At 34.7% G+C, this 27,125-nt stretch overlaps 2 protein-coding genes across 2 annotated transcripts; one reads left to right on the plus strand and one right to left on the minus strand.

Annotated features, from left to right (window-relative positions):
* Positions 1 to 711: 711 nt before the first annotated feature.
* On the minus strand, positions 712 to 10,281 carry LOC126701676 (pentatricopeptide repeat-containing protein At1g74850, chloroplastic). The gene is made up of 4 exons (XM_050399981.1): positions 8,271 to 10,281; positions 7,330 to 7,644; positions 7,144 to 7,251; positions 712 to 1,507 (listed from the first exon to the last, which is right to left on the minus strand). Exons 1-4 carry the CDS (start codon positions 10,106 to 10,108, stop codon positions 1,162 to 1,164), a joined length of 2,607 nt encoding a protein of 868 aa, XP_050255938.1. The 5' UTR covers positions 10,109 to 10,281; the 3' UTR covers positions 712 to 1,161.
* Positions 10,282 to 19,952: 9,671 nt separating this feature from the next.
* Positions 19,953 to 26,739, plus strand: LOC126702187 (uncharacterized). The gene is made up of 4 exons (XM_050400845.1): positions 19,953 to 20,115; positions 20,382 to 20,558; positions 21,738 to 23,294; positions 26,366 to 26,739. The coding sequence occupies exons 1-4, from the start codon at positions 20,101 to 20,103 to the stop codon at positions 26,399 to 26,401; spliced, it is 1,785 nt and encodes a 594-aa protein (XP_050256802.1). The 5' UTR covers positions 19,953 to 20,100; the 3' UTR covers positions 26,402 to 26,739.
* The last annotated feature ends 386 nt before the right edge of the window (positions 26,740 to 27,125 follow it).

Raw genomic sequence — 27,125 nt, forward strand, 5'->3', positions numbered from 1 at the left:
AATAGGTTCAACAAGCATAAGGTTCTATCAAAAAAATAAAAACCAAACATTAGGTTAAATGTTTAGTCCAATGGAAATAAAATTAGGCAAGAAAAATTTTGGTTGTGCGGTAAAATTGGTAGGAAATGCCTTTCCCATCTTTTTCTCAAAAACCAATCTTTTCCCTTTTTTATTGCCATGTATTTGTATAATAAACAATTAAAAGAACACTCAGAGCCGGCAAAGTGGGTTAAGATTAAGATATCCATAACAATTTTTTAAAACTTGGATCAAGATTCTCTATATAAATTATATCTTCACTATATTCCCTTGGATAGTCTTTGTATTCCAAATCTTGTAATATTAGTGCTCCATGATTGGCCAACGGCTGAAATTGACAGTCTTTCTCTCTTTTTAGTTGACAGGAAATATTCGTCCTTGAAAAATTGAGTGCACAAGGCAAGGAATAATATATATATATATATATATATATTTTTTTTTTTTTTTTTCCTTTCTTTTATATAGGGTTGCAGTCCTGTGTACTAGGGCACACATGCCCCTAAATTGATACCGTAGATAGCCCTTAATTCCTAGGGCACACAGAAGTGGGGCCACATGGCCAACGGTTAAAATTATTTAGACAATCCAGATTTGGTTTAGCAAAAGGTTAAATTTAATTTGTGATTATCAAGTTCCTCATACTCTTCATTAACCTCCAGATTATGCAGCAGATTGATCTCAGAAAAAAATTTCTCTCTGTTCCGAATTTAAGCATATAAAAGTTAATACATTTTAAACCTGTCTGACCCTTCAACTATTCTAAATATTAGGAGTGGAAAAAATATATATAATGTACATTTACATATGAAAAGAATAATCTAAAGCTACAAAATCACAATGCTATTCATCACCTGAAATTCCCCAATGCTAAATACAGGGAACAAAACTGAATTTTGATCAAGCTGTTAATAGTGACTAACTGAGCTTTAACCTGTTATCGTGCAAGTAACATTATGATTCCATTGCTGGCAAGCTGATTGTTAACTTTGTAAAGACCATAACACATTCTCCAGCAAATTCATTCACAAATGTTCACCTCCTCTTCCTTTTTAACTGAAATAGGGAGGCCAAGATTTTTTTATCAAGCCCTTGAACACTGATGAATGCATTTCATTCTCTCTTTTAAACTGTGCTTGGTATCATCTCTGTTCTTGTCATAATTCTGCTTTCAGAGTCAGCATCTTTTTTGTGACCATTCATTACATCACTTCTGGGAGTTCTTGTTCCAGGAAGATTAAAGGGGGAGTTACTCAAATCAATTATTTTGTCCTTTTTGGTCCCATCTGAGGATGAGGATGACTCTGTGCCCAACAAAATCCGCTTGAGCTGTGATCGCTGGCAGATAATCCGACCCTTGTTCCAGCCTGGGAAAGAAAAGAATGATGACACTTTATCCTGCAGAAATGAATAGGCAGCCTTTGCAATGGGAAAGTCCCGTGAAATTGAGCTTTTTTCCATCTGCCCTCTCCTGATCAATGGAAAACACATCTATGTTAATCATAAAACTGTTTTGAGTTAAGCAATTCAATTGACAAAACCGTTATGCTTTTAACTTTTCTTCAGACTAGTAAACTTTTTGACATGATTAAGTGAAATCTATTATGACCTTCTATACCCCCAACCCCAAAAGAAAAGAAAGAAAAGAACACCTTCTATTATGACCTTTTTCGCTGTTCTATACCATCCAAAATCATAACCTCTATTACCTGCTTAATTGACATGTAATTTGTTTACTACTTCTACTTAATGTTACTTTAGGTTTTTCTCTACCTTTTTTGTTTTTGTTTTTCTTTTTTTTTTTCCTCAACTTGAATCAACTTACTTATCCTCATTGATGTATTAATCCTCTCATTTTTACAACACCAAACCATCTCAAGTAACTCTCTCATATTTTCATCAATAGGGGCACCCCTATTTTAAGTCAATATCTTTATTTTGAATCCTATCTTTTATTATATTTCCATCTATCTATCTTAACAATCTAATTTCAATTACGCTTATTTTATGAACATATTCCTTCTTAATAACCCAACATTCAGTACTATAGAGTATAGTCAGTCATATCACAGTCTTACAAAATTTTATTTTTAATTTAATTGGCATTCTATGTTAATCATAAAACTGTTTTGAGTTAAGCAATTCAATTGGCAAAAATGTTATGCTTTTAACTTTTCTTCAGATTAGTAAACTTTTTGACATGATTAAGTTAAATCTATTATGACCTTCTATACCCCCAACCCCGAAAGAAAAGAATGACCTAGTGGAGTTGACTATGAATCCTCAACAAATTAATCAAGATTTTGTCCGCATGTATTCTTTTTCGCCATTCTATACTATCCAAAATCATAACCTCTGTTCCCTACTTAATTGACATGTCATTTTTTTACCAATTCTACTTAATGTTACTTTAGGTTTTCTCTACCTTTTTTAAAAAATAAAAAATAAAAATAAAAACTCAAATCAACTTTCTTATCCTCATTGATGTATTAATCCTCTCATTTTTACAACACCAAGCCATCTCAAGTAACTCTCTCATATTTTCATCAATAGGGGCACTCCTATTTTAAGTCAATATTTTTATTTTTAATCCTATCTTTTCTTATATATCCATCTATCTATCTTAAAAAGCTCATTTCAATTACGCTTATTTTATGAACATGTTCCTTCTTAATAAATACTATAGAGTATAGTCAGTCACATCACAGTCATACAAAACTTTATTGTTAATTTAATTGGCATCATCACAGTCATACAAAACTTTATTGTTAATTTAATTGGCATTCTACGATTACAAAATATTTTTTATGCACTTATACACTTCATCCATTCCACTCTTATCCTTTTATTCACATCCTCTACAATCTCTCCATCCTTACAAATTATTGATCCAAGATATCGAAACAATCACTCTTTGGCATCTCTTGAACATCAAATATTACAACTTCTGCACATTAGTTTCCACTTTACAAAACTTACATTCCATGCAATATGATTTGATCCCTACTTAGTTGAAAGTCTTTAGATCTCTCCAAATTTCTAACTTGCCATTAACCCAACATCTAGTTTCATCCATAAAATTATATCATTTGCAAACAGCGTACACCAAGGTATTTCATCTTGAATTGATCTAGTGAGCTCATCCATACCAACGCAAAAGAGATATGGACTTAATATTGATCCTTGATGCAAGCCTATAGTGAGAGAAAAGTCATTTATGATGCCTTCACTTATTTTCACAATAGTAATAGTTTTGTCATACATATTCTTAATCAACTTAATATACTTTAAAGGAACTCCTTTATTTTCCAACTCCCATCACATAACCTCTCTAAGTACGATACCATTCGTTTAGTCTAGGCCAATAAAAAAACATATGGAAATCTCTACAAACTTCTCTATATTTTCCCATTAGACATCAAAGTAAGAAAATAGTTTTCATTGTAGATCACCTAGCATAAAGCCAAATTGATTCTTTGATATTGTTGTTTTGTGTTTTCAATCATGTTGAATCACTCTCCCAAAATTTTCCAATCTGAGTCATAAACTTAATTCCACAATGATTTGTACAGTTTTGAACATCTCCCTTGTTCTTGTATATAAGTTTTAGAGTATTTCTCCTCAACTCGCTAGACATTTTGTTAACACTCAAGATCTTACTGAAAAGGTTTGTCAACCATGCTACACCCACATCATCTAAGTACTTCCAAACTTCAATGGAAATTTCATCAAGTCTCATGACTTTTACAATTTTCATCCTCTTGAAGCATCCTTTACCTAGGTCATCCTAGTTTATAACAAGCCCTCGGTTTCTATCCTCAAGTGGGTTACTCAGTTCACTCCAATATCATGTATGGGTTTCATAGATAAGTTTCCCAAAATAAATTTTCCACCTCTTTTTTAATCTCATCTTCCTTAGTGACACCCTTTGATTTTCATTTTTAATGTACTTGACACAATTTAAGTAACTTGTTTTCATTTCCATTGTTTTAGCAAGTTTATATATATATATATATAAATCTAGCCTCTTAGACCTCTCTCTCTCTCTCTCTCTCTCTCTCTCTCTCTCATATAATTGTTGCTTGAAGCCTTGAAACTCCTCATTCTAGCAACAAGTCTCTTTAGTTGGTAGTCCAAATCCTTTAGATGCTCCAAGTACTTCTTTTGCCACTCTCTTAATACAACTAGTCATTTCAACCACATCTTATCAATATCTTCATTTAAAATCCACTTGCCTTCTTTAATAATTTTATCTTTAAACACTAATCATTTCACTCTTCAAACCCCACCAGCTAATTCTTGGGTTCACATCTCTTTTTTTCCATCTTCTAGTACAAATAATTAGTACTACCAACCTATGTTGGAGCTTGTCTGATAATGTTAGCACTACTAGAGAAGAGCTTTAAGATTCTTAAAACTCATTAGCAGAAAATCACAAAGGATCTTTAAAATTTGAGCTGAAAATTTGAGCTTTTGCATTAAAGCTCTTTAGAGTAATGTTCCAGCTTTTAATAAAAATAAGGAATTGACATAAATATTCATACTTATTTTTCAAAATGAAACTCAATGACCACCCACTTTGAGAGAGAGAGAGAGAGAGAGAGCACAGATAATACAAAACATTTTAACTATATCCTTTTAATCATTTCTCACATCTAAAAGTTCTTTATTAATTTGGTTACAAAATGGAAATAACTACTTCAAAACAGTGATAACACTTTATTAATATAGTTTTCAAACACTCTAAACGCTAGAACTTTTTTTCATTAAAGCTTGTTATCGTAAAAACTCTACAACTATAGCTCTACTTCCTACAACAATACCAAACAGACCTCTAATATCACCTTACAATCTTTACAACATCTATGATAGACTTTTTGGGTAAAGATGAAATCTATTCAACTAATGTTTGTAATGCTTTGAAGGTAATTAAGTGTGAATCCATTTTCTTGAGCCAAGTGTTTGTTAACATGAAATCATATGTTGTTACAACATCTAGAATAACATCTCTTGATTCATATTTCATTCCTCACTCCATACCACTGGCCCGCCTGAAATCTTTCAAACCCCTTTTTCAACATGAACATTATGTCTCCTCTAAAAAAAAACCGTGTCCCCGTTTAGTACCCTTTGAGTCAATTCATCTTTTTCCTCCTAAAATTTTTGTTTAATTGATTCTTCTAATCCTATTTAAGAACGTATGCACTAAATATGTTAATTATCTCCTCATAAAACAAGTTCTATTAACAAAATTCCATCCTCTATCCTCCTAAACAAAACAACTTCTTCTTTAAGAATGTTAGCTATGATTAATCTCTGCCCCATTTTTAATTTTTAATTTTCCTGTATACCATAATCTACATCATGTATGTTTAATTTCTCTAGATTTCTCACCTACTCACTTAGTCTAATTTCACTTTGGCTAAACAATTTTTGCTTAATTGATTCTTCTAATCCTATTTAAGAACGTATGCACTAACTATGTTAATTCTATCCTCATAAAACAAGTTCTATTAACAAAATTCCATCCTCTATCCTCCTAAACTAAACAACTTCTTCTTTAAGACTTTTAGCTATGATTATCTCTGCCCCATTTTCAATTTTAAATTTTCCTGTATACCATAATCTACATCATGTATGTCTAATTTCTCTAGATTTCTCCCTCCTCCACCACTGTATCTCTTTGGTATGTGTTTTGAAGATATATAAATACACATCATAAGCAAGAAAAGGCAGCTTACACTACAACAATGCTTGCCAGTTGAGGAAGATCTTCCCCATTCATGAACATTTCATACATAATGTTTAGCCATAATCTATGTTAATTATGTTAATTCTCTCCTCATAAAACAAGTTCTATTAACAAAATTCCATCCTCTATCCTCCTAAACTAAACAACTTCTTCTTTAAGACTTTTAGCTATGATTATCTCTGCCCCATTTTTAATTTTGAATTTTCCTGTATGCCATAATCTACATCGTGTATGTTTAATTTCTCTAGATTTCTTACCTACTCACTACTTAGTCTCTTGAAGGCATATTATGTTTATTCTCCTTCTAGTCACTGAATCTACAAGCATCTTAATATCATGGACTAGCTTCCTTACCCACACCCATCCATCAAAGAGCGAGAACTCTCACCTATTTCTCACTACACCGGAGCTTTTAAACATCAATGTGCTATATCGCTTACAGGAACACCCTAGCTAAACATTACCCACTTTTCACTGCATCCGGGATTTGATGCAACATGTCACTTAGTATGGGACACCTTAGCTTGAATTTGTAGTTACAGTCATAATAAAGAGACTAAATATGATGCTGACCATCAACCTACCACAATCCTTCTCTTTTTTTAGGGCTTGGGATTGGCTATGAACAAAATCTATGATACTAAGCACAGACACATGCAGAGTTTCCCAAAAGAAAAGAAAAAAATGTAATATTAAAAATCATAATGTGGTACCATAGTTTATAACTTTCACATATATAAAGCAAAGAACTTAAAATTATCCCAACCATAGTTATTTGAATTGTATATTGCAAAAGAGCATTGTTTATATAAGGACCTACCACCATAGGAGCAATGAGTAACTTTCATGCATATCATGCTGACTACAAGATTCATATTTGTGGTATCTAAGCCTGTGCATTGGCCTATAATAGCCAAACCATGGCTAGTTCACCTTTGCCAAGTACCCATTCTATTGGATTTAACCTATACTAAATCGCTTGTCTACCAAACAAATGCCAAAGCAGAGGCCAACTGCATGTAGCAAATTTAACAGATAGTAGTCAATTACTACCCAGACTTTCAGCAATGTAAGCCAAAACTACCAACATTTCAGGCTTGTGTGTAATGCATATGTGTATATGTGTGTGGTTGAGGTGATGAGAGAAATAAAAATAGCTCTGCCACAGCACTGTAGGCCTTAGGCTTGTTTGCTGTCAGGCCCAGCACACCCCAGTACTGAATCAGGTTGACCACACAATCTGTGAATCCAACCCAACATGTATGAGCTCCCTCACCCTTCCTCCACCACTGTATTTGGTATGTGTTTTGAAGAAATAAAAATAGACATATCATAAGCAAGAAAAGGCAGCTTACACTACAACAACGCTTGCTAGTTGAGGAAGATCTTCCCCATTCATGAACATTTCATACATATTGTTTAGCCAAACTGATATTGCTGTATATGCTCCACCTTCCCACATTCTGCAAAATGGTCAACATTGAGACTAAAACAAGCCTAACTCAAAGAACACTTGGAAGATTAAAAAATTATTGTGATACCTGTGTACATCCACAGACCACACGAGTTTGTTTTTACGGAAGAGTTCAGGAAAAATTCCCCTCTTTAATGCTTCGCTGAGCACTCTTGCGGCCCTTTGTTTCTGGCCCAGCCACCAAAGTGCTTCTAAAAGAGTATTATAAAACCTCATTCCCAAACCACATCCTTCAGAGTTAAGTTTGTCAAAGACATACTCTACCATCTGCCAGTTAGAGTCATCATCATAATCTCCCTTGATCAGCTGTCCAGTCACTTGATGTATACTTGATTCCCTAATTGTCAGCATCTCATCCAGCAACTCATAGGCGTCATCCCACCTGAAAGCAAAGAATTCAAGAGGTAAGACGTCATATAAGCAAATGGATGATTGGTTCATTTCTGTAGAATCTGCATAATTGCGTGAATAACTTATGCTTCATTAGTAACAAATGTTTGACTGCAGTTGAAGTGTAGAACCCCCACAAAATTTGGATTGTTATTTTATTTACATGAATGCACCGAAACACATACTTTACGATACTAGAACTACATTCCTTAAAGCTTGTTCAACAATAGTACAGATCACACGGTTAACAGCCAAGTACGAAAGCTTCATATCATGATGTAGGTAATTGTGACTCAGTAGTGTAATGGATGTATGCCTGTTTGGGCATCAATGCAGAAAATAGCATAGAATCACTTATCACCAAAAAAAAAAAAAAAAACATAGAATCCAGATTTCACTCAAAAGTTGCAGCATTCACCCTTATATTTAGTAACTTACCTATCTCATTTACAACTCATGCCAATATACAAGATGGATTTGGATTACTTGTACCTTGGGCTTCTCTTATTCATACAAATTGACAAGTATAATTGTAACCACTAGCTTAGAAATTAGAAACTGTTATTGTAGTGAGTTTTTATAAATATTTAAAAATTGAAATTTTGAATGAATGCTGACCTGTCACTCTTTGCATAGACGGCTAGCATCATGCAATAGCACATGACACTGGGCAATATTCCTGAAGATTTAATTTCCTGGAAGTGCTCCACACTCTCATCAACAAGACCTGCGACGCAGTAAACACTTAAAACTGCCTCAAGGGTCCGTTCATCAGGATCACATCTTGACTTTTCCATCTCAATGTATGTCTTTACAGCTTCTTCAAATTGGCCTCCTTGCCGAAAAGCTTCAATCACACCATTGAAGGAATCCACATTTCGTGCAACACCAGACTCACCCATTCTGTGTAAAATAGCTCCACACTCCTTGTATAATCCGCCCCTCGCAAATGCATGAATCAGCGAGTTGTAGGTTTCAACAGTCGGCCCACTCCCCACTTCGTTCATTGTATTAAAGGCAACAAGAGCTTCCTCATACAATGCAGTTTGCCCATATGCCTCAATAACCCCAGTGTAAGCCTTAGAACTAGGCACTATCCCTTTCTCATTCATCTTAACCAAAATTTTCTTGGCATCCTCATGGAGCCCCCCTTTCCCACAAGCAAATATTAACCCCTCATAAGTTTCCATATTCGGTTCCACATTCTCCTCCCCCATATCATGAAACAAAGTCACCACCTCCTTAAAATACCCACCCTCACCAAACACCTGTATCAAAATGTTATACGTAGCCGCATCCGGCTCTGTATTGCTCACTTTCATCTCGAGAAAAAGCTCGCGAACATCATCATACCTCCCATTCCTCCCATACAAATTCAACAAAATACTATAAGTAGCCGCATTCGGCACACACCCTGCAGCCTGCATCTGCCTAAACACCCCCATTGCGTCTTTAATAGACCCCAATTTCGCGTACGCCTCTAACAACACATTATAGGACATTATATCAGGCAAATTCCCTCCTAACTCCATTTCCTTAAGCAACCCCGAAACCTTCTCGAGCTTACCTAATTTCCCAAACGTCTCGACTAAGTAACTATAAGTAGTTATATCAGGAACTATTCCTCCCTCATTCATATTCCTAAAAACCATCTCGGCCTCATCGCTTAAACCCCTATGAGCACAAGCACTAAGCAAAGTATTATAAGTAACAAGATCAGGTAAAATCCCTTCATGTCTCATTTCAGCAAACAATCCTAACAATCCCTCCCAATCCAAACCACCTCTAGCACAAGCATTGATAACAGTATTATACGTCAATATACTCGGCGAAATCATTTCCTTTTTCATTCTATCTAAGAGTTCAAGAGAGACCTCATACTGACCGTGGCGGCCATAGGCGTTGATAACCGCGGTGTACGCGAACACCGTTCGAGCCACGCCTTGACCAGGCATTTCATCGAACACCTCGCGGCACTTGTCGAGCAATCCCTCGCGGCCGAGCAGACTGATCATGATCGTGTATATGTGCTCGTTAGGTTTGCACCAGATCTGTCGCTGCATGTACTTGAAGAGACGAAGCGACCGCTGCCAATCTCCGCGCTGCGCGAACTCCTTGAACACGAGCGCGAAGTCGTTCAGCGACATCTTGTTCTTGAACATCTCCAAGCACCGCGCGATGCTTCCGCGCGGCGGGAGGCTGCTCAGCTTGTTGATTAGGGTTTCGACGTCGTAGCTGTACTTCCCTTTCTCCACCGTCACCGACGGGTTTCCGAGGACGAGCTCCTTCGGCTTTGCTCTCGGTCTTCCGGCGAGGGATCTCCGGTCGCCGGCGGAGAGGAATATCCGGTGGAAGAAGAAGAATCTTCTAGGGCTCCTGGCTGGGAACGTGAAGAGCGGAGAGGAGGAAAGAGGTGAAGAAGAATGCGGTAGAGAGAGAGTGGGCGAGAGGGTCATTTTCGTAACTTCGTGGTTAGCATGAATTTTGTTTTCCCTGGAATTTGAATTCCCACGGATTTGAAATCTGATTTTGACAAGGAAATTGAAGTTTCAGAGAGTAGAGGAAGAGAGAGCTTTGAGAGTGAGAGCTGAAAATAGTAGTAACGAACTTAGCTTGAAGAAAGACACGTGGAGCTCTTTTTGGTTGTGGATAAAGAAGAAGAGGGAAGAGAAAGCGGGCCGGGTAAACGGGTTGAAAGCGCGGGTCCACTAGTTTGTTACCCGGAAGTTAACCGTTGTTGGTGGTGACTGTTATGGGCTTTTGGGTCGTTGATGGGTTAACCCGGAATTACGTTAATAATTGGCGGTAACAGAATTTTAAAACGGTAGGCTCTATGTGGTTGCAGCGGGAAAACGTGCATGAGTACCGGTTAATCATTTTAAAAAAATAAATAAATAAAATTAGCAAGTGTTTCTCTTTCTCTTTTATTTCTTTCTAAGTCCTAATTATGAAGAATTAGTTTGGTCACCAAACTTTCGTAGCATTGAACTCCAAGTGTGCATTTGGGAAGCATTTCCTTTTGGCGTTTGTACGTTCTGTTGAAAAAATATGGATTCCACAACACTGTTTACGAACTCACAAAAGTCATCCAAATACATATTTTAATATAAATTTAGGTCCCACAGCACTATTCACACATTTATAAATTATTTTGCTATAGTGTTTTCAGCAATAAGTTTTCAATTTTCAGCAAATAAGCGGTATCCAAACACACCCAAGTGACTCTTGTCGTGATTTTCTGCATTCTGGTAGCTCTACTTGTATGTAAGGGTGGTCCTAGGACCACTCTCACTTGTCAAAAAAAATTTATACATGCAAAAAAAATTTATATAAATAATTATTTTAAACTAATATATTTTGTGACCACCTGACTTGAAAAAATTATATATATATATACACTTAAAAAATATATATTATTTACTAAATTAACCTATTTTGATCATCTTAATAAAAATTTTGAACACTTTTACTTGAGACTCACAAGAATTTGAGTTCCACAATATTTTCACAATAAATTTTATGTGATAAGCTGTTACTTTAATTCGGGTTCAATATTGACATGTTTTACCCACCAGTAATAGGCTAACAACTTGTTGCTTAAGATTTGTTATGAAATTGTTGTAGTTACTTTATTATTCTCATATCAGTATTTTCAATTTGCACTTTATCTTTTACTGGTCTTTTTTTTCTCTCTCTCTCTCTCTGTTAGTACAAAAAAAAAATGTAATATTTCGTATATTTGCGTTTTTTTTTTTTTGTGACATTGATATATTCAAATTGTCTCTTTATTGAATTTTGTATAATTTAAGTTTCTTAGTGACTACCCTAAAAAAAATTCCTAGAGCCGCTACCGTGTGTCCTTCTCTAATTGTGATTTTGTTGAGCCTAATCCAACTTGATCTATTGGACTAGTAACTTGGTGAACCGGTGTCTAAAGCGATCTGATTGTTTAATTGGAATACTTGTATGATTGATCAGGTAAAATATGGCAAAATTCAACGGTTTTTTTGTTTCAATGAGTACAACCCAATCGGTTGTTGTGACCCATTTGGTTTTTATAATTTTAAATAAATTTATCTTAATGTGTTTATTAACTGCAGTACTATTTTTTTGAATTTGGAACATAATCAAAACGAGAGATTTGATTTTAAAATGAGGCTAATGCTTGAATTTTTAACAAAGATATAGTTTCAAGTTTTGACTAAGATAATCCATGATATTAGACCAACAAGTGAGATATGCAATATGTTAAAACATGACTTTGGAGTTTGAGATATGCTTTTTTATGCCTAGAGATAATATAATGTAATAAGATTTAATGTAGCAAAGACTTTGCTACAATTTTATGACATCTTTTATTCTATATTTTTTTGGTGTTGTTACTTGCGAAACACCGAAACCTTGAGTTTGAATTATATTTAGGTGGCTTATTTTTTAGACTTAATATTAATTAGTAATTTTGGCATGCCTTTTTTTTACAAAAAATTTCATATTTATTTTATGACTTCTCAAATTTATCTTTATTTTTATTTAACCATGCGATTTAACTGATGAACCGATGACCTTAACTGATGAACTAATGACCTAAGAGCATTCACAATGGGCCAGCTATATGCCAAATGTAACCAAAATTTAGCATTCAGTCCCAATAACTTTCAACAGCCGAAAGGCTACTCATGGAAAAGGAAGAGGTGGGTATGGGTTTGATATGGATGGTGGGTTTAGAGTTCTAGGTTCTTCTGGGACTTATGTGTGTGTGTGTGTGTGTTTTTTTTCTTTTGTTGTGACACTGTGATTCTCGCCGATAATGGGTTGATCAACAATGGTGGGTTGCGATCCGAGTCGTGTTTTGTGTTATGGGTTTTGAAGTTTTGGGTTCTTCTAGGTTTTGTGTGTTTGTGTTATGTGTGTGTGTGAGTGTGTTTTTTTTTTTTTTTTTTTTTTTGTGACCGATGCCTAAAGGAAGAGGTGGGTATGACTGAATTAGGTATAGGTTTGATATGGATGGTGGGTTTGGAGTTTTGGGTTCTTTTGGGACATGTGTGTGTGTGTGTGTGTGTTTTATTTTATTATTATTATTATTATTGTTATTTTTTCTCTCTTTTGGTTGTGACGCTATGATTATTGTTGATACAATTGTCTGGGTTTTGATCAGGGTTGATCTTGGTTTTTTTTTTTTTTTTTTTTTTTAAAAAAATTTTAAATATGGGTTTTTGTTCCGGTGGGATTTTGGTGGGTAGTGGGCAGTGGCGGTGTGGTGGGCATGGTGAAGCCGCGATGGTGGTGACTGGGTAGTGGAGGTGCGGTGCTAGAGGTTGAGGGAGCTTGTGAGCTTGTGAGACCCATTGATACTAGCGGTGACAAGTTGTTGATGAGGAACTAAGAGTGAGTGAGAACCAGAGAGAAGCTTTACTAGTTTGGGATAGACGAAACAAATGGGAAAACACACAAAAGAAAAAAACAAAAATGAAGATGGAAGATAAAGGAGAAGAAGGAGAACAATAAAGGAATGGAGGAGTCAAGAAGATACATACGCGTGTGGAGGAGAAAATTGGGAAAAAATATATTTTATTGTGTAGATATATTATTTTAATGAGTAGAATAGGAAAATAAAAGTTGAGATGTTAGGTGTGTTGTAAAATGGTATGGTATAATTGATAAAGTAGCTTTTTATGATGGTAAAATAGTATAGGATAGCATTTCCGGATGGGAATGCTCTAATGACCCAGCTATTATGCCAGATTAATGCCTCGATACTGGTTTAATAACTACACTAATACTATAATACAAATTTTTTTCCTCCATTGGCTATTTTTTAATTTAAAAAAAAAAAAATTCAGAATAATCCCCCTAGGCCCTATAGTGTTATTCCTCATTGTAGTTAAATAAATTTCCTGTTTCGTATAAATATAAGTTTTTTTAATTTGCTTCATTTTGTATGTAGTAGATTCAAGCTATACCACTTAATAATATTTAATTGGATTGTTCTTATTTTTTTAATTACATACTTCTTTTGTATTGTATTCAAATATGTCAATTATTTTCTTATCAAAATAATAATAATATGTCAATTATTTTCTGAATAGAATGTTATCTATTATCCAAATCATAAACACATGTACTTATAGCATATTTTAAAAATGAACAAACTAATTTAGATGGTTGTCAATATCTAGTATTTTGATATTTAGTAAGCAATGCAGCCATGCGAAGAACCTACAATCTAATTGTGAATTTATCAAAATTATTTAATAAAATAATTGTTGAGTTTTGTAACTCCAAGAACAATGTTACACGGTGATTGATTTAAATGCAATCTTGTATATGTATTAGCGTTCCACATTTGATAGAAAATTTAAAATATGTGAAAATTGTTAGTGATTATTTTTGGTAAATTCCTAATAAGATTTTTTTTTTTGGTTGCTTTAAATATACTATTGGTCCTAAAATTTAGCTCATGAGCGATTTTAGTCATGAAAATTTAAATTGATCGCTTTTGATCCCTTATATGACTTGGTCAGACTAAAATTTGACACACTATCGCTCAGTTAGACACATTATGCACTAAAAGTCTAAAAATAAAATAATAATAAAAAAAATCAGACAGGAATCACTCATGAGTTAAATTTTTAGAGACTTATACTGTATTTTGGCAAGATTTTATAAGGGTGTAGAATTTGGTGGTTGGATAAGTTTAAAGACATATGAACATATTGCAAAACATATACATGTGTCTTGTGTGGCTTTAATAGCTTCTTATACGAGGAGAAACCAATATTTAGAGCACTCACAGTAAAAGAGGTATAGTTGCTATAATGCTATTTTAGCAACTTAAACACCCAAATGTAAGCTACAACAAAGTTACTATAAGTTGCTATATCTAAAAAAAATACCAACAGTGCTACAGTGGGCTGTCAAAGATAACAAGCCACTATAGCTCAAAACTTAAATATATATATATATATATATATATTATTTTATGTCTTTCTCTCTCCTCTCGTCTTAAAAAAAAAATCTCTCTTTTTGAATTTTTTTTTTATTATTTCTTAAGCTATGGCCAAATATATGTCTCTCTCTTTCTTTTATTTTTTTCTTTCTTTCAATTTTTGTTCTCTCTTTTGTGGTGGTGATGGGTTTTGTGCCGGTTTTGGGTGGGGGGTAATGGGTTTTGTGGCCAATTGTGGGTGTTGTTGTGATGGGTTTTGTGGTGTTTTTTTTTTCCCGGTGGTGGTGATGGTGGTGGCTGGCAGTGGGTTGCAAGTTGTGGGTTCTTGTTTATGGTTATGGTTGGTGGGACGACGGTGGTGGCGGTTGAGGTGGTTGTTGATGTTGGTTTGGATTTTGTGGTGGTTGTTTATCATTATTTTAATGAGTTATTTATATTATTTTAAATGAGTTGATAAAAATATAGATGCTTTGATGTTGGATGTTTTATAAAGTGAGTTGTTAAAATGAATAAAGTTGATTTTTAAGTTGCTAAAAGCTATAATTTTTAACTCCCTTACTGTGAATGCTCGTAAGCATTAGCATAAGGTTGCTAAATTGACTAAAAGTCAATTTAGCAACCAATCCCCTTAAAACAACTTCTACAGCAAAGAAGATAAAGATAAAAATATTTGAGTTTTAGCTACAGTGGGCTGCTATCTATAGCAATGTAGCTCAAAACTCAAAACTCAAAACAAAAAATAATATTTTAATGTGGAGTGTTAAAAATAAGTATTTTAATGTATTGATGGTTGTGATTGTTGTTTACTGTGTTAAATATATTATTTTATTGTGTTGTTTATATTATTTTAATGTGTTGAATATTAATGTAAAACCTTTGTTGTAGGGTGTATTATAAAGTGGGTTATTAAAATAGATAAAATAGTGTTTTTTTTTTTTTATAAGAATACAGTAGTGTTTGAGTTGCTAAAATCTAATTTTTTTAGATGCTTTACTCCGAATGCAAGGGGCTGAGATGGTAAAAAGGGCAAAGTCATTCATTCAAATGAATTGAGTTTTGGGTGCGGCTTCTATCCAGTGTCCTATAACACTAGACCCGCTGTGATCATGACACATGTCCGATTGCAGCTTCTGTCCAGTGTCCTGTAACACTAGACTCACTGCGATCATGACATGTGTCTGAAAATGAATACATGTCATGATCGCAGCGGATCTAGTGCACTGGAGGCATTGGACAGAAGCTGGGCCTTTGAGTTTTATAACTTTTCAATCCCACCACTATTGATCTCTTAAGGCATGAGTTATGAGTAATTATTGGCACATTGTGTTTTTATACTGAGAAATAATATGTCCACAATATTTTCACAACAAATTCTAAGTGACAGGTTGTTATTGATTGTTGTTATTCGGGCAAAAAAGTAATCTTAGTGTTAGATTCAAATTTTAACCTATAACAACTAACCTGATTTGTTGTGAAAATATTATAAAAATGTTGTGGACGTAACATCTCTCTTTTATACTACCAGAAGTAAAAGGAATATGAAATAGGACTTACTTGTGATGTGACTTGTGATCCAATAGATATGTAGTAACATAATTTATACATTTGCCAATATTTTCCTCAATTATGCTTATCTCATATTGAGCTCACACAAAGAAATTTGTTCAGAGTAAAAAATGTCTAGCCATTTTGTATCATAGTCATGTCACATAAAAGGTGTACAATCATTAAGCATTTTTTGTGAATTTAAATAGATATTGATCCTAAAAAAAAGAGAAACTAAGCATGCGTTTGCCCAGCAGTTACGTTGCGTTTTGTATTTTTTTGGGGTCCTACAGCACTGTTCATGGACCATCAAACCCATAGAAAACACAGCAATCATTCACTGCTACAGTGTTTTGTATTTTAAAAATTATTTTTCTATAATGTTTTCAGTAATAAGTTTTCAATTTTCAACAAAATAAGCGGTATCCAAATAGACTGTAATTGTGCATTTAGCATTGATTATTTTTGCCAGCTTATTTTACTATTCAGTTTATTTTTGCTACTATTTACAGGTCTCACTATATTTTTTGGTACTATGCATGAGTCCCACTATACTATTTCAGTTACATTTTACATTTATCTACAGTACTTTCAGCAGAAATTTTTTAGTTTCAATTAAATAAGCTGTTCCCAAATAGACTCTAAAAATGGAAATCGGGAAGAATCCAAATGATACTCTTTTTTTTTTGTTAAATAAACTAAACTAGGGGCCTGTTTAAGATTCGTTAATTTTGTTGAAATTGAAAACTTTTTACTGAAAGTATTGTAAATAAAGATAAAAGTTAGCTGAAACAGTACAGAAGGACCCATAAATAGTATCAAAAAATATAATGAAACCCATAAATAGTGACAAAAATAAACTAAATGGTAAAATAAGCTACTTTTTATGTTGGAGTTAAACACATACCAGGCTTCTTCAAAGTTCAAAGTAAACCTCCATGTGAAAGTTGAAACGCCACACATTAGTAGCTTGATTTGCTGTGAAATTTCACATATCCAAGGGTGTGACAATATCACTTCTCGTTCACACTATTCGAGTCATGACCAATAGGTTGACGAATTAGACCAGTTTCTATTTAAATATATCTTTTTGCTCGTTAAATACATTTTAACTAAATTCAGCTGTTTATTTTATTTTAAATTCTAGATTTTAGTTTTTTAAAAATTTATTTCTGTATAATTTCATCAAAAGTAGATAAATTCAAATTGAAAAATTATATTAAACTAAAAAAAAAAATAAAAAATCTCATTATATGTGTAGAGCACGTATAATAAGACTAGTGTAATTTATTGCGATCGAAAAGGCTGAAAACCGTTTCCAGATTGGGACACACTATTCTGTTGTGCTACCCCACCGTAGGCCAGCAATCACCACCGCGCAACTGTCACATTGCGCTTCCCAAAGCACACTTCAGCCCTCAAAAACCTCACCACTGAAGTGATTAACTACATGCATCGAGCCACGTGTAAGATCCAAGCCGTCCACGTCATCGCCATTACAAGAACGGGTGGGTGGGACCAGCACTTCCCACTCTCTATTACGCGCGCCCATAGTGAAAACCAAAACGCAAGGGAAATGAAAAAAAAAAAAAAAAAAATGAAAGAAGAGTTAAATTACATTTTAAACCCTAAAAGTATTTTTAATTTAACTATATAATTTCAAGAGGATTAAATTAGTTTCTGAAATTTATGATACAATTTTAAAGCTTAAGTTTTTATTGAAAATAGCAAAATTATGAGACGGGTTCTAGTTATCTTAATTAATAAAATTTCTTGTCGTTGAATAAAAAATATGAGATTTGAACCTTGCTTACACAAAAATAAATTGATTTTTGACTTGATGATTATGAACAATTATCATTAAGCGGATGCCATATATGAAATTCTATCATTTTTAATTCTTTTTTTAAAATCTTCATGATAAGGTTCAATTGAAAGCCTGAAGTCATTTATGGTATTAATGGCTGTACTTCAATTCACACCACTTTCTCCTACTATCTACCATCTTTTTATAAAATCAAAATCAAAATTAATTTAAAAATTTTGCAACTATAAGCATTTATTTGAAATCCCATAAAATATAAGGTTCAAAGTGTAATTTTTAAAAAATGTCATTTGATGGTAAATGCTTTTTCTAGGTATCCAATTTTTTTTTTTTTTTAGAAATAATTACAACATGCTACTAACCTCGCAGCTCGAACCATTTTCCCCTTAAACCCCCAAACACTTTGTATATGGGGAGGTGCCAATTCAACTACAAGCCTTTGGCTCTAGGTATCCAATTATGCGTATAGTTCAACTGTAAATTAATTTTTGGAAAATACTTTTTTTTTTTTTTTTTTTTTTTTTACATTTATAAGTGTTTGAGGCAACCAAAAATATAGGTCAACCAACAATTATTTTTTTCTGGTTGATCGTATAATAAAACACTTATGGCGGAAATTAGTTTATGCTTTTATATTTCATAAACTATTTTATGCTTCACTCAAAAGTTATTAATTGAATTTCCAGCCCCTACCCCAATGTTTGCCACCCAACCACCATCCCTAGTCTCTGGTGGCCAACCATCGCCGCCGGTCATCGATTACAATTTTTTATCTATTTTTTTATATATTATATATATGCTTGAAAGATGAGAAAATGTAAGAAAGTAGCTCAAAATATGTTTTCCATAGTGTGGGGCCCAATAGTTTATGGGCCCGACTCGCTCGCTTATAGGGAGTCCACAGGCTCCAAACTAAAGGAGGCCAAGGCCCAAGCCCAAAAATAGTGAGCCCGATGTGGCCCAAAGATACGTCCGAGGACCGCTTAGTCCTCGGAGGACCCAGAATCCCATTGACGAAAGTGGAGTACAAGCAAACTTAAAATATCAGAAAATATCTCAGGGAAATAGTCCTTAATACCCTTCATTGACATGACATCACACCTAACAGAGCCGGATTCTTAGGCTTTATGGACCATCTCCAATAATTTTGGGATTAGACTGATGGGACAAACCTCTGTCCTGGAAAAGTCGACCCTACACGTGGACGGGGGATAATGAACGTAGGCTAGTATAAAAGAAAACGCAAGGTAACAAAGTAGAGGCCCCATCTCACTTCATGAAAAAAGACTCCAGGAATGAGAATGCCCGGATAGTATATACGCTCCACCAGGGATAACCCATCGACGGGTAATCAGAGAATACACTAGTGCTCCTCGGACATTATCCGAGGAGCCCAATCCCTCAATTCATAAAGTTAATGGGCTTAGATAACCGGACTAAAGCCTTTTCCAGTCTAGGTTTATCTAATGCCCGGCCTGTACTAACGTCCCGTGACTCAACTCCAGCCTTTCAAGCCCACTCTCTACAAAATTTATTGTGGGGGATCCATCACGCGCGAGCCCAACGTCATCGTTGGGCCGCTTGAGAATCGTGTCCCCACACAGTATTTTCAGATATGCAATCAAAAACTTGAAAATATTTTCAGAGTATTTTTCAGGAACACAACCAAATATTTGAAAATAATTTATTTTTCAGAGAATGTTTTCCCCCTGAAAATATTTTAGGATCGAAAAATATTTTCCATTGAACAAATTTCCATAATAATTTCTTAATATCATCGATTCAAGACACTACTTATTATCATTGTTTTTTTTTTGAAGCAAGTGAGATTTAAATAGATGAACAATTAAGATTAAAATAGGAACATACAAAAACAAAAAAAATATATTTAAAAAAAAAAAAATCTGGTGTTAAGGTTTCTTTGTCAGTTTCGTAAATACGAGGATGTTAGTAGGGCAATCTAGTAAAACAGACAAGGCATTCAGTTCCTAACAGACAGACAGCTACTGCAAAAGCTAGAGAGGAACATAACAAACCAAACCTCCCTCCTCGTCTCTTTCTCTTCTCAACTAAACTCCTCTTCTCAGACCAAAGCCCCCCAAAGTCACTCTTTTTTCTATGCATTAGCGCAAATGGAAGACTCTGAGGTAAATTTTACGAAACTACCACTAACTGAATCTGATCCCAACCACAACTGAAAACCACCACTGCCACCACCATCCCCACCACCATCAACTACCACTTTTTTTTCTTTTTTCTTTTTTTTTTTTTTCAAAAAAAAAAAATTGCAAATGTTTGAATGGGGTTTGATTTTGATCTTCTTTCTGTTTGTTCTTTTGGTTTCCTATAAGATTTTTCTGTATTGGGTTTTGCTTAATTTGTTTGGTGGTTTTGTTTTTGTTTTTTTGGTTAGAAACTGACGGCTTTGAAGAAAGCCTATGCGGAGATAATACTCAACACGGCAAAAGAATCGGCGGCGCGTATTATGGTGTCAGAGAGGAAAGCACTTCGTTTTCAGCAGGAGCTTTCTTCGACTAAAGAAGAGGCGCTTCGGATGCTCTTGAGGATCAAACAGATGTTGGATTCTAAGGTATAATGGTTTTGCTCAAATGGGGTTGCTTTTGATTCTTTCATGGTTTTCATTTTTTTGATGTGAACATCTTGTTTGGTTCTTGATTTTTCTTGCGTTTTCTGATGTGGGTTTGACGTGAATCTTTGTTTGGTGGTGAAAGTTCTCATCTTTAGTAGAGTTTCTTTGGGATGCTTTTTGCATTTTTGGTGTTAATTGTGTTGTGGATTGCGTATAAATGAACGTTTTTTAAGACAGTATCGCGCTGTGTTGTGGTGCTTTTAGAAGTCATTTAATCTGTTCTCCCACCCCTAAAATTTGGTGAGCTTGATGGAATGTGGTAGTTCACTCTTAACATTTGATCAATGGGCACAAATGTGTTATTGGGAACTCCATTTTCTGAGTTAATTATGAGTTTTCTTGTTGAAAGTGGACTCCTTTGAGATATGCTTGACTACCAAATGGTGTATTTAACAAGTCAAATTGATACCTCTTTCTTCCGTTTGATAGGAAAGTAATTTGCAATTTGTTTTCTCTGTATTATTTTCCATAGTTGAATGGGGGTGGTCTTCGCTGTTTTGCGGCCGGCGTTCAATGTCTTGTTTCATTCTTGTCGCCTAATATTTTATTTATTTATTTTAAAAACCTGCTCTTTGATACATATTGAGAGTTGCTTAACATAGATTGCAGCTATTGCATACATTTTTGGAGTTGCTGAACATGGGCTGTGGCTATTACATACATACTCGGCTTCTTTGGTGTAAACTTCGTGTGAAAGGGACAATGAAGACAAGAGTGGGGAAATGGGGAACTGGCTAGAGCAACCTATTGTGTGACTATAAGATAGCATACTTAAGTTATCATCCTGTTAATGAAATTTGAGCTAGTTCATTTTGCTAAGGATTAAGGTTCTTTTTAGGTTGCCTAGTCCCACTTTGGATTAAACTTCATAGACTTGATAAGTTGATTTGTCACATGGACTTAGAAAGAGTTTTATGAAATTTAAAATTGTGTTCGACCATCTAAATTTTCTACATCTACTTCTGGTGGTTAATTGATTGCTTTTTGAACTGAGAAGTCAAATCGGTCCTAAGATAACCCATGAACATTTTTCTGTCTTTATCTACTTTATTTTTGTTTTTTAGCTGCAGAATCTACGCTTAAAAGATACAACATTATCTGATTTTTCCATATTTACAGGTTACTGAAGCAGAGATGACGTCCTTGAGCCAACAGAAGAAAATTGAAGAGCTTGAAGCACAGCTCCAGGAAGCTGAGGATATAGTAAGAGACCTTAGAGAAGAATTGAGAGAAGTGCAGGCAGAGTTGGAGAAGGTGACAGAAAACCAACGGCAGCCTTTGGATGAACAAAATTTAGAGGGTGATACTGCTATTCATGAAGAAATACCACAAGAGAATAGACTCATGACGTCTGGGTCTATATTTTCCATACCTGATTCACAACATGAACCAGCCACAGCATCTGGCATGAAGAGCTTGACTTCAAACAGGACATATGAGGACAATAAGTGCTATGGTGCAAATGATTCACATATGGATAATAGTTATCTTCCTAACCCTTATTTTGCCTCCATAGTAATGAGAAGCAAAGAACCTGAGCTGTACAGAAATGGATGCACCCAGAGAATTCGTGCATTTGAAAAATACCTCTTGGATGGAAAGTTGTCATTTTCTGGACAAGTAGATGATGTGAAAAATGAAGCATTTACCAGAGGAGATGAGGAAGTAAAAGGGTTGTATAAGACATCTATGCATAAGGCTGACAATATGCTTGGATTAGAAGAGACAAACCAAGATGAACTTAAAGTAATGCACTCAGATAATGATCATATACAAGTGCAGGATGCTAAATCCTTTTGTAGAAAAAGAAGGAAAAGAGCTGGTAGATATAAGAAATGTAAAGCTCCCTCATTTAAACAAGGTAATGGGATTTGTGTAATGCCTACCCATGAGGCTGAGAATAGTGGAGTAGAAGAGAAGAACCTAGATCAACTGAAAGTAACACAGGCAGACACAAGTGATATCCAAGGGCAGATTGTTACGTCCTTTTGCAGGAAAAGAAAACGAGGAGCTAGATATGTAAAAAGAGACCCTTCCTCATTTATGTCTATTGCTGATCACCTCATGGAAAAACCTCAAGCGTCTGACCTTTCTAGCTCCAAAACTTCTCCAGATTCAGTTGATAACAATGATGAAGCAGTAGAAGATCCTTCTAAGATAACTGAGAATGAAGGTCAAAAGGATCCTGTATCCACTGTGGGCCCAGTTCTACCTTCAGATGCAACTGGTACACATTTGGGATCCATTGGCTTGACTCAAAATGATGTCGATTTTCTGAAGCCTTGTAGTGTTGAAAACACAATGATCAACGACACAGTACCAATTAATAAATTGGATATGACAATTCAGGAAAGTTTATCAGCTGAGAATTCAGAGGTTCAGGGTTGCAGAGCAGATGTTGAGACATTTGACGAGTCCTTAGTTAATTCAGATCTGAAAGCATCAGATTCAAACGACGTGGTTAGTCAAACTGTAAATAATAGGTTTCTCAAGTACACATTCCGAAGAAAACGCAAGAAGGATTCTTTAAGCAGCCCTGATTGGGATTCATCTCTTGACAATGGAACTTTAAATATGAACACTGGGGACAATCAGAATGGTTCTCTGGAGCCACAGAATACCTTGGTAGCAGAATCATCTCGAGACAGTCGGCGTCTAGCACAGGTTGCACGTCAGGTTAGTGAAATATTTATGTTGTGAGCCTACCCACCCACTTTTGTTCTTGTGTGTGAGCATATGTTTTTGCTAACCCAAGAAATTACAATTATATCTAGAACTGGTAAGTTCATCTGGAAGTGAATGTCAATGACACCTGTGTTTTACTGTCATCAATTTTATGAATTTCAGCTGGGCTTGAGCTGGTTCAAAGTCAGTATACTTAGTCGAATTGCCTTATCATATTGTAGTACTAAATTATTTGTGACACTAGTCATGCTATATGTTTAGTATATATGTCCACTTCCCTACAAATTTGCTCTTACCAATGCAACTGATCTTAAAGATTCCAAACATCTTATTTAATTAAATATTCACCAAGGATTACTCTTACCCCACAAATGATTAGCAATTATTTGGGTTTCTCCTTTATTACGATATTTTGAATGTTGTGTTGTTTAAGTAGTTTAAGACCATCTTTAAACGAAAGAGCTTGTTCAACATGATTGTTATTTTTCCTTGACTCTGGGATGCTCTGAAATGATTTCATCCTTGATCTTTTTACAGAAAATATCTAGCTGAGGTGCTTTTTACCCTTGGTTGAAACATCAATTTTTTGTTTCCTTATTAGTTGAATAGATTAAAACAAGTTCAGTGATGAGTCAATAACCCTCCTAGTCATCACCCACTGAATCCCGAAAAAGGCGAAGACCATTTCCCATAATTCTCTTGCAATAGGGCAATGTAACAACAAGTGATCCACAGATTCCTCATCCCTCTTGCACATACAACTCCAACTTACCAAGATAATGTTATGCTTCCTCAAGTTCTCCGCAGTTAGGATGTTCCCCAAAAAAGTAACCCAGAGGAAAAAGGCCCTTTAGTGGAGTCTTTAGGCTTCCAAATGCTTTTCCAAGGGAAGCTTTTACCTCCAGAGGGAACTAAGACCTCTATAATAAGATCTAACCTCAAAGCCCTTTTGAATAGATGGCGTCCAACATAACTTTTGTACTCCAGTACCTTTGACCTTGATTGAATATAAAAGATCCAAAAACACCGAAAGAGATTCCAATTCCCCAATCAAGTAAAGTTTAACTCCCAGTGAACTGCTAGGAGGTGAATAATGCACGTAGAATATTTTTTTCACTAACTAATGCACTGAATGTTTAATTCTTTTGAGGATGCCAAAACTTGAAAAGTGGTTCATTCAATCACTTCGATACCTGGCCTAATATATCATAGATGAATCTACATAAAAGTTCCTTCAAAATTTTAGGTTCAGTTGATTTAAGGCCAAAATAATTAATTTTTTTGAACTTGATTTCTTTATATTTTTATCATCCATGGCCATTTCTTTCATAGATAGTTAGACACTCATCATACTATTGGTGCTCCTGGATTTTATTTGCTTTTCAGGATCTTATACTGAAAATATGCAAGCAAATCTTGTTTTGATATGCCAAATCCCAAAGCTCTGGTTCAAATGACATTTCTTCCTTCTTGTAGCTAATTAGTTAGTTAGTTAGATGATTTCTTAAGCATTGGCCAATAGGATTTTGACATTTGTCAACCATCTAGAGGCTGCCAATGCCAAACAGAATGTAAGCTCTTTGTAAATCAGTTTGTACATGTGAATGACAATATGCCTTGAGAGCTTTTATTTGAGAACTTTGTGTTCTTTGCTGAGGTGCCTAACCACCTATCAATGTGTTCTAAGCAACTTGCTTTCCTTCTAATTCTAAACCGTATCACAGCCTGTCACTTTCCCAGCATCAGGTTGTGGGTTCAAAATTCACTTGGTGCATTTATAACTCACAAATTAAGGGGGGGGGGGGGGGGGGGAATCTTTGAGATTAAACTTCCAAATTTGGTCCTCTATTGATTAGATGTTATTGGTTGGGCATTTATACACTTTTAAATCAAGTGAATATACAGTATATGCTCAAAAACAAAATACAGTAGATAATTGAAGTGGAATGGGGTTTCTCTATTTATTCTTATTTTTTGGAGGAAAGAGTAGAATGGTTTAGGTTTAGTAATTCTCTTCCTATTTGTTTGTTTGCAAATGGGAGAATTAACTGATTTGGTTACTGCAAGGTGCTTTGAATTAGCATTAGAGTACATCTCAACTGATAATTGCTATAGCTTAATTTGATTTCCAAATATGGCACTAGGCCCTTTTTATTAATGATTTGATCAGATTAACTTCAAGGTTTCCAACAAAGCCCATATTTTCAAATATTGATGCAATCTCCAGAATCATTCATATGCTGATTTGAACGCTATTTTCCTTTTGGCCTCAATTAAAACTATTGCTTCTAATTGAAGTTGCTTGCATGATTATGTGTTTCCACATAAATTGTTCTGATATATATATATATATATATATATTTTTTTTTTGAACGTCTCCATTGGAAATACTGGGAGGCACCAGTTGAGCTACAAGGTTCTTTGCTTATCTTTATAAGTTTCTAAGATATCTTAATTTTGATAGACTCCTAAGTCATAAGGAGTATGAATTTTACAAATCAAAATAAATGATAAAGCTAATTTAAGTTTGATTCCAAGCCTTCTTACTAACTATAGTGTGGATTCCTCCAGTCCACTTTCCTTTCATTTATTTGCTCTGATTATTCTTTCATAGAATATGATTTGGAGGTATAGATTTGATTGTGGCTTGAAGTAGCCTAAATTGTCTACCTCAATGTGTACGCTATAAATGTGGTTTGCTTAAAACCATGTTCACCATGTTTATTAATGTGAGTACCACTTGTGATTGATTAATAATACTTGATAACAAGCTTCTATTAAGTTTTAGAGACCGTGATAAATCCTAAGTTTAGAAGCCTGAATCTGGGGAAACAGTAAAGGAAAGGCAAATCTTGTTTTGTGATGCAAGAACTATGCTGCTTCCCCAACTTCTAGTAATGAAAGCCTGGATTATGCTCCTTGTATGGCAGTAACATCCCTGTTGGTTGTTTTATTCCACGTGATACTAATGCAAGTTCAATGGTGTGTTATGTCTTACATAGTATTTTCAGAATTATACCTGTGGAGTTACTCACTTCTTTCTTCGTTTTCTCTTTCAACAGCTTATATCTTTGTCTGGGAAGAAGTGGTGGCAGTAGATCCCTGAATAGTTTTGGAGAGGAAACCAAATCCAGCTTCGCTGCAATGAAATTTTGGAGAGTTGTTTTGTAAAAAAATCAGACCAACAGGCATTCTCTTTATCAAGGAAGAGCTATAGATCCCTGAATAATGCATGAGCATAATTTATCCATTTAAATTGTCAGTATTGCTGTATTTCTCTAGTCTTTCTCTTTTACATAATATTAAAAGTTAAAATAGCTTAAATTGTAATTGGCATTGTTATCAAGCTCGGGCCTATTCTATCTAAAATGATTGCATTACAATTTTAACCTAACATGTTCCTATGGATATCTATGTCAGTGCTTTGACTTCTTGACTTTTGGCCTAATACTTTTGGAATTGCCAAAGAAGACTTCAATTTGGTCAACAGGTAAGTGCTTCCAAGAGACTTGAAGCACACATTGGAAGGGGATTTCCCCAGCTTGAAATATAACTGTGAAATACATTTCAGTAATCGATTTCTTCTTGGAAGTTGGAACATCTTCTTCACCGTATTTTCTTCTTTTAAGGATGCGAAATTTTTCATAATCTTTTTCACAATTACTAGCGTAATAAGTTGTGATTAGAATATCACTTTCATATAGATATAGATCCACTATTGATGTGATAAAACTTACAACTAATGATTCAGCCAAAAAAAAAAGACTTACAACTAATGAACTTACATTTGCACCCATTATTATGGTGATAGCATCACTCTTT

This window comes from Quercus robur, chromosome 10 (genome assembly GCF_932294415.1).
Source record: "Quercus robur chromosome 10, dhQueRobu3.1, whole genome shotgun sequence".
In the NCBI taxonomy this organism is placed as follows: domain Eukaryota; kingdom Viridiplantae; phylum Streptophyta; class Magnoliopsida; order Fagales; family Fagaceae; genus Quercus; species Quercus robur.

What these genes read in the sequence shown, in the direction of transcription:
- LOC126701676 (XM_050399981.1), bottom strand. Translation starts at nt 10,108, where the DNA reads ATGACCCTCTCGCCCACTCTCTCTCTACCGCATTCTTCTTCACCTCTT. An exon ending in GTCTATGCAAAGAGTGACAG is followed by an intron (nt 7,645 to 8,270) that starts GTCAGCATTCAT and finishes CTTTGCTTTCAG; the next exon opens with GTGGGATGACGCCTATGAGT. An exon ending in CTAGCAAGCGTTGTTGTAGT is followed by an intron (nt 1,508 to 7,143) that starts GTAAGCTGCCTT and finishes TCCATTGATCAG; the next exon opens with GAGAGGGCAGATGGAAAAAA.
- LOC126702187 (XM_050400845.1), top strand. An exon ending in AACAGATGTTGGATTCTAAG is followed by an intron (nt 20,559 to 21,737) that starts GTATAATGGTTT and finishes CCATATTTACAG; the next exon opens with GTTACTGAAGCAGAGATGAC. An exon ending in TAGCACAGGTTGCACGTCAG is followed by an intron (nt 23,295 to 26,365) that starts GTTAGTGAAATA and finishes CTCTTTCAACAG; the next exon opens with CTTATATCTTTGTCTGGGAA.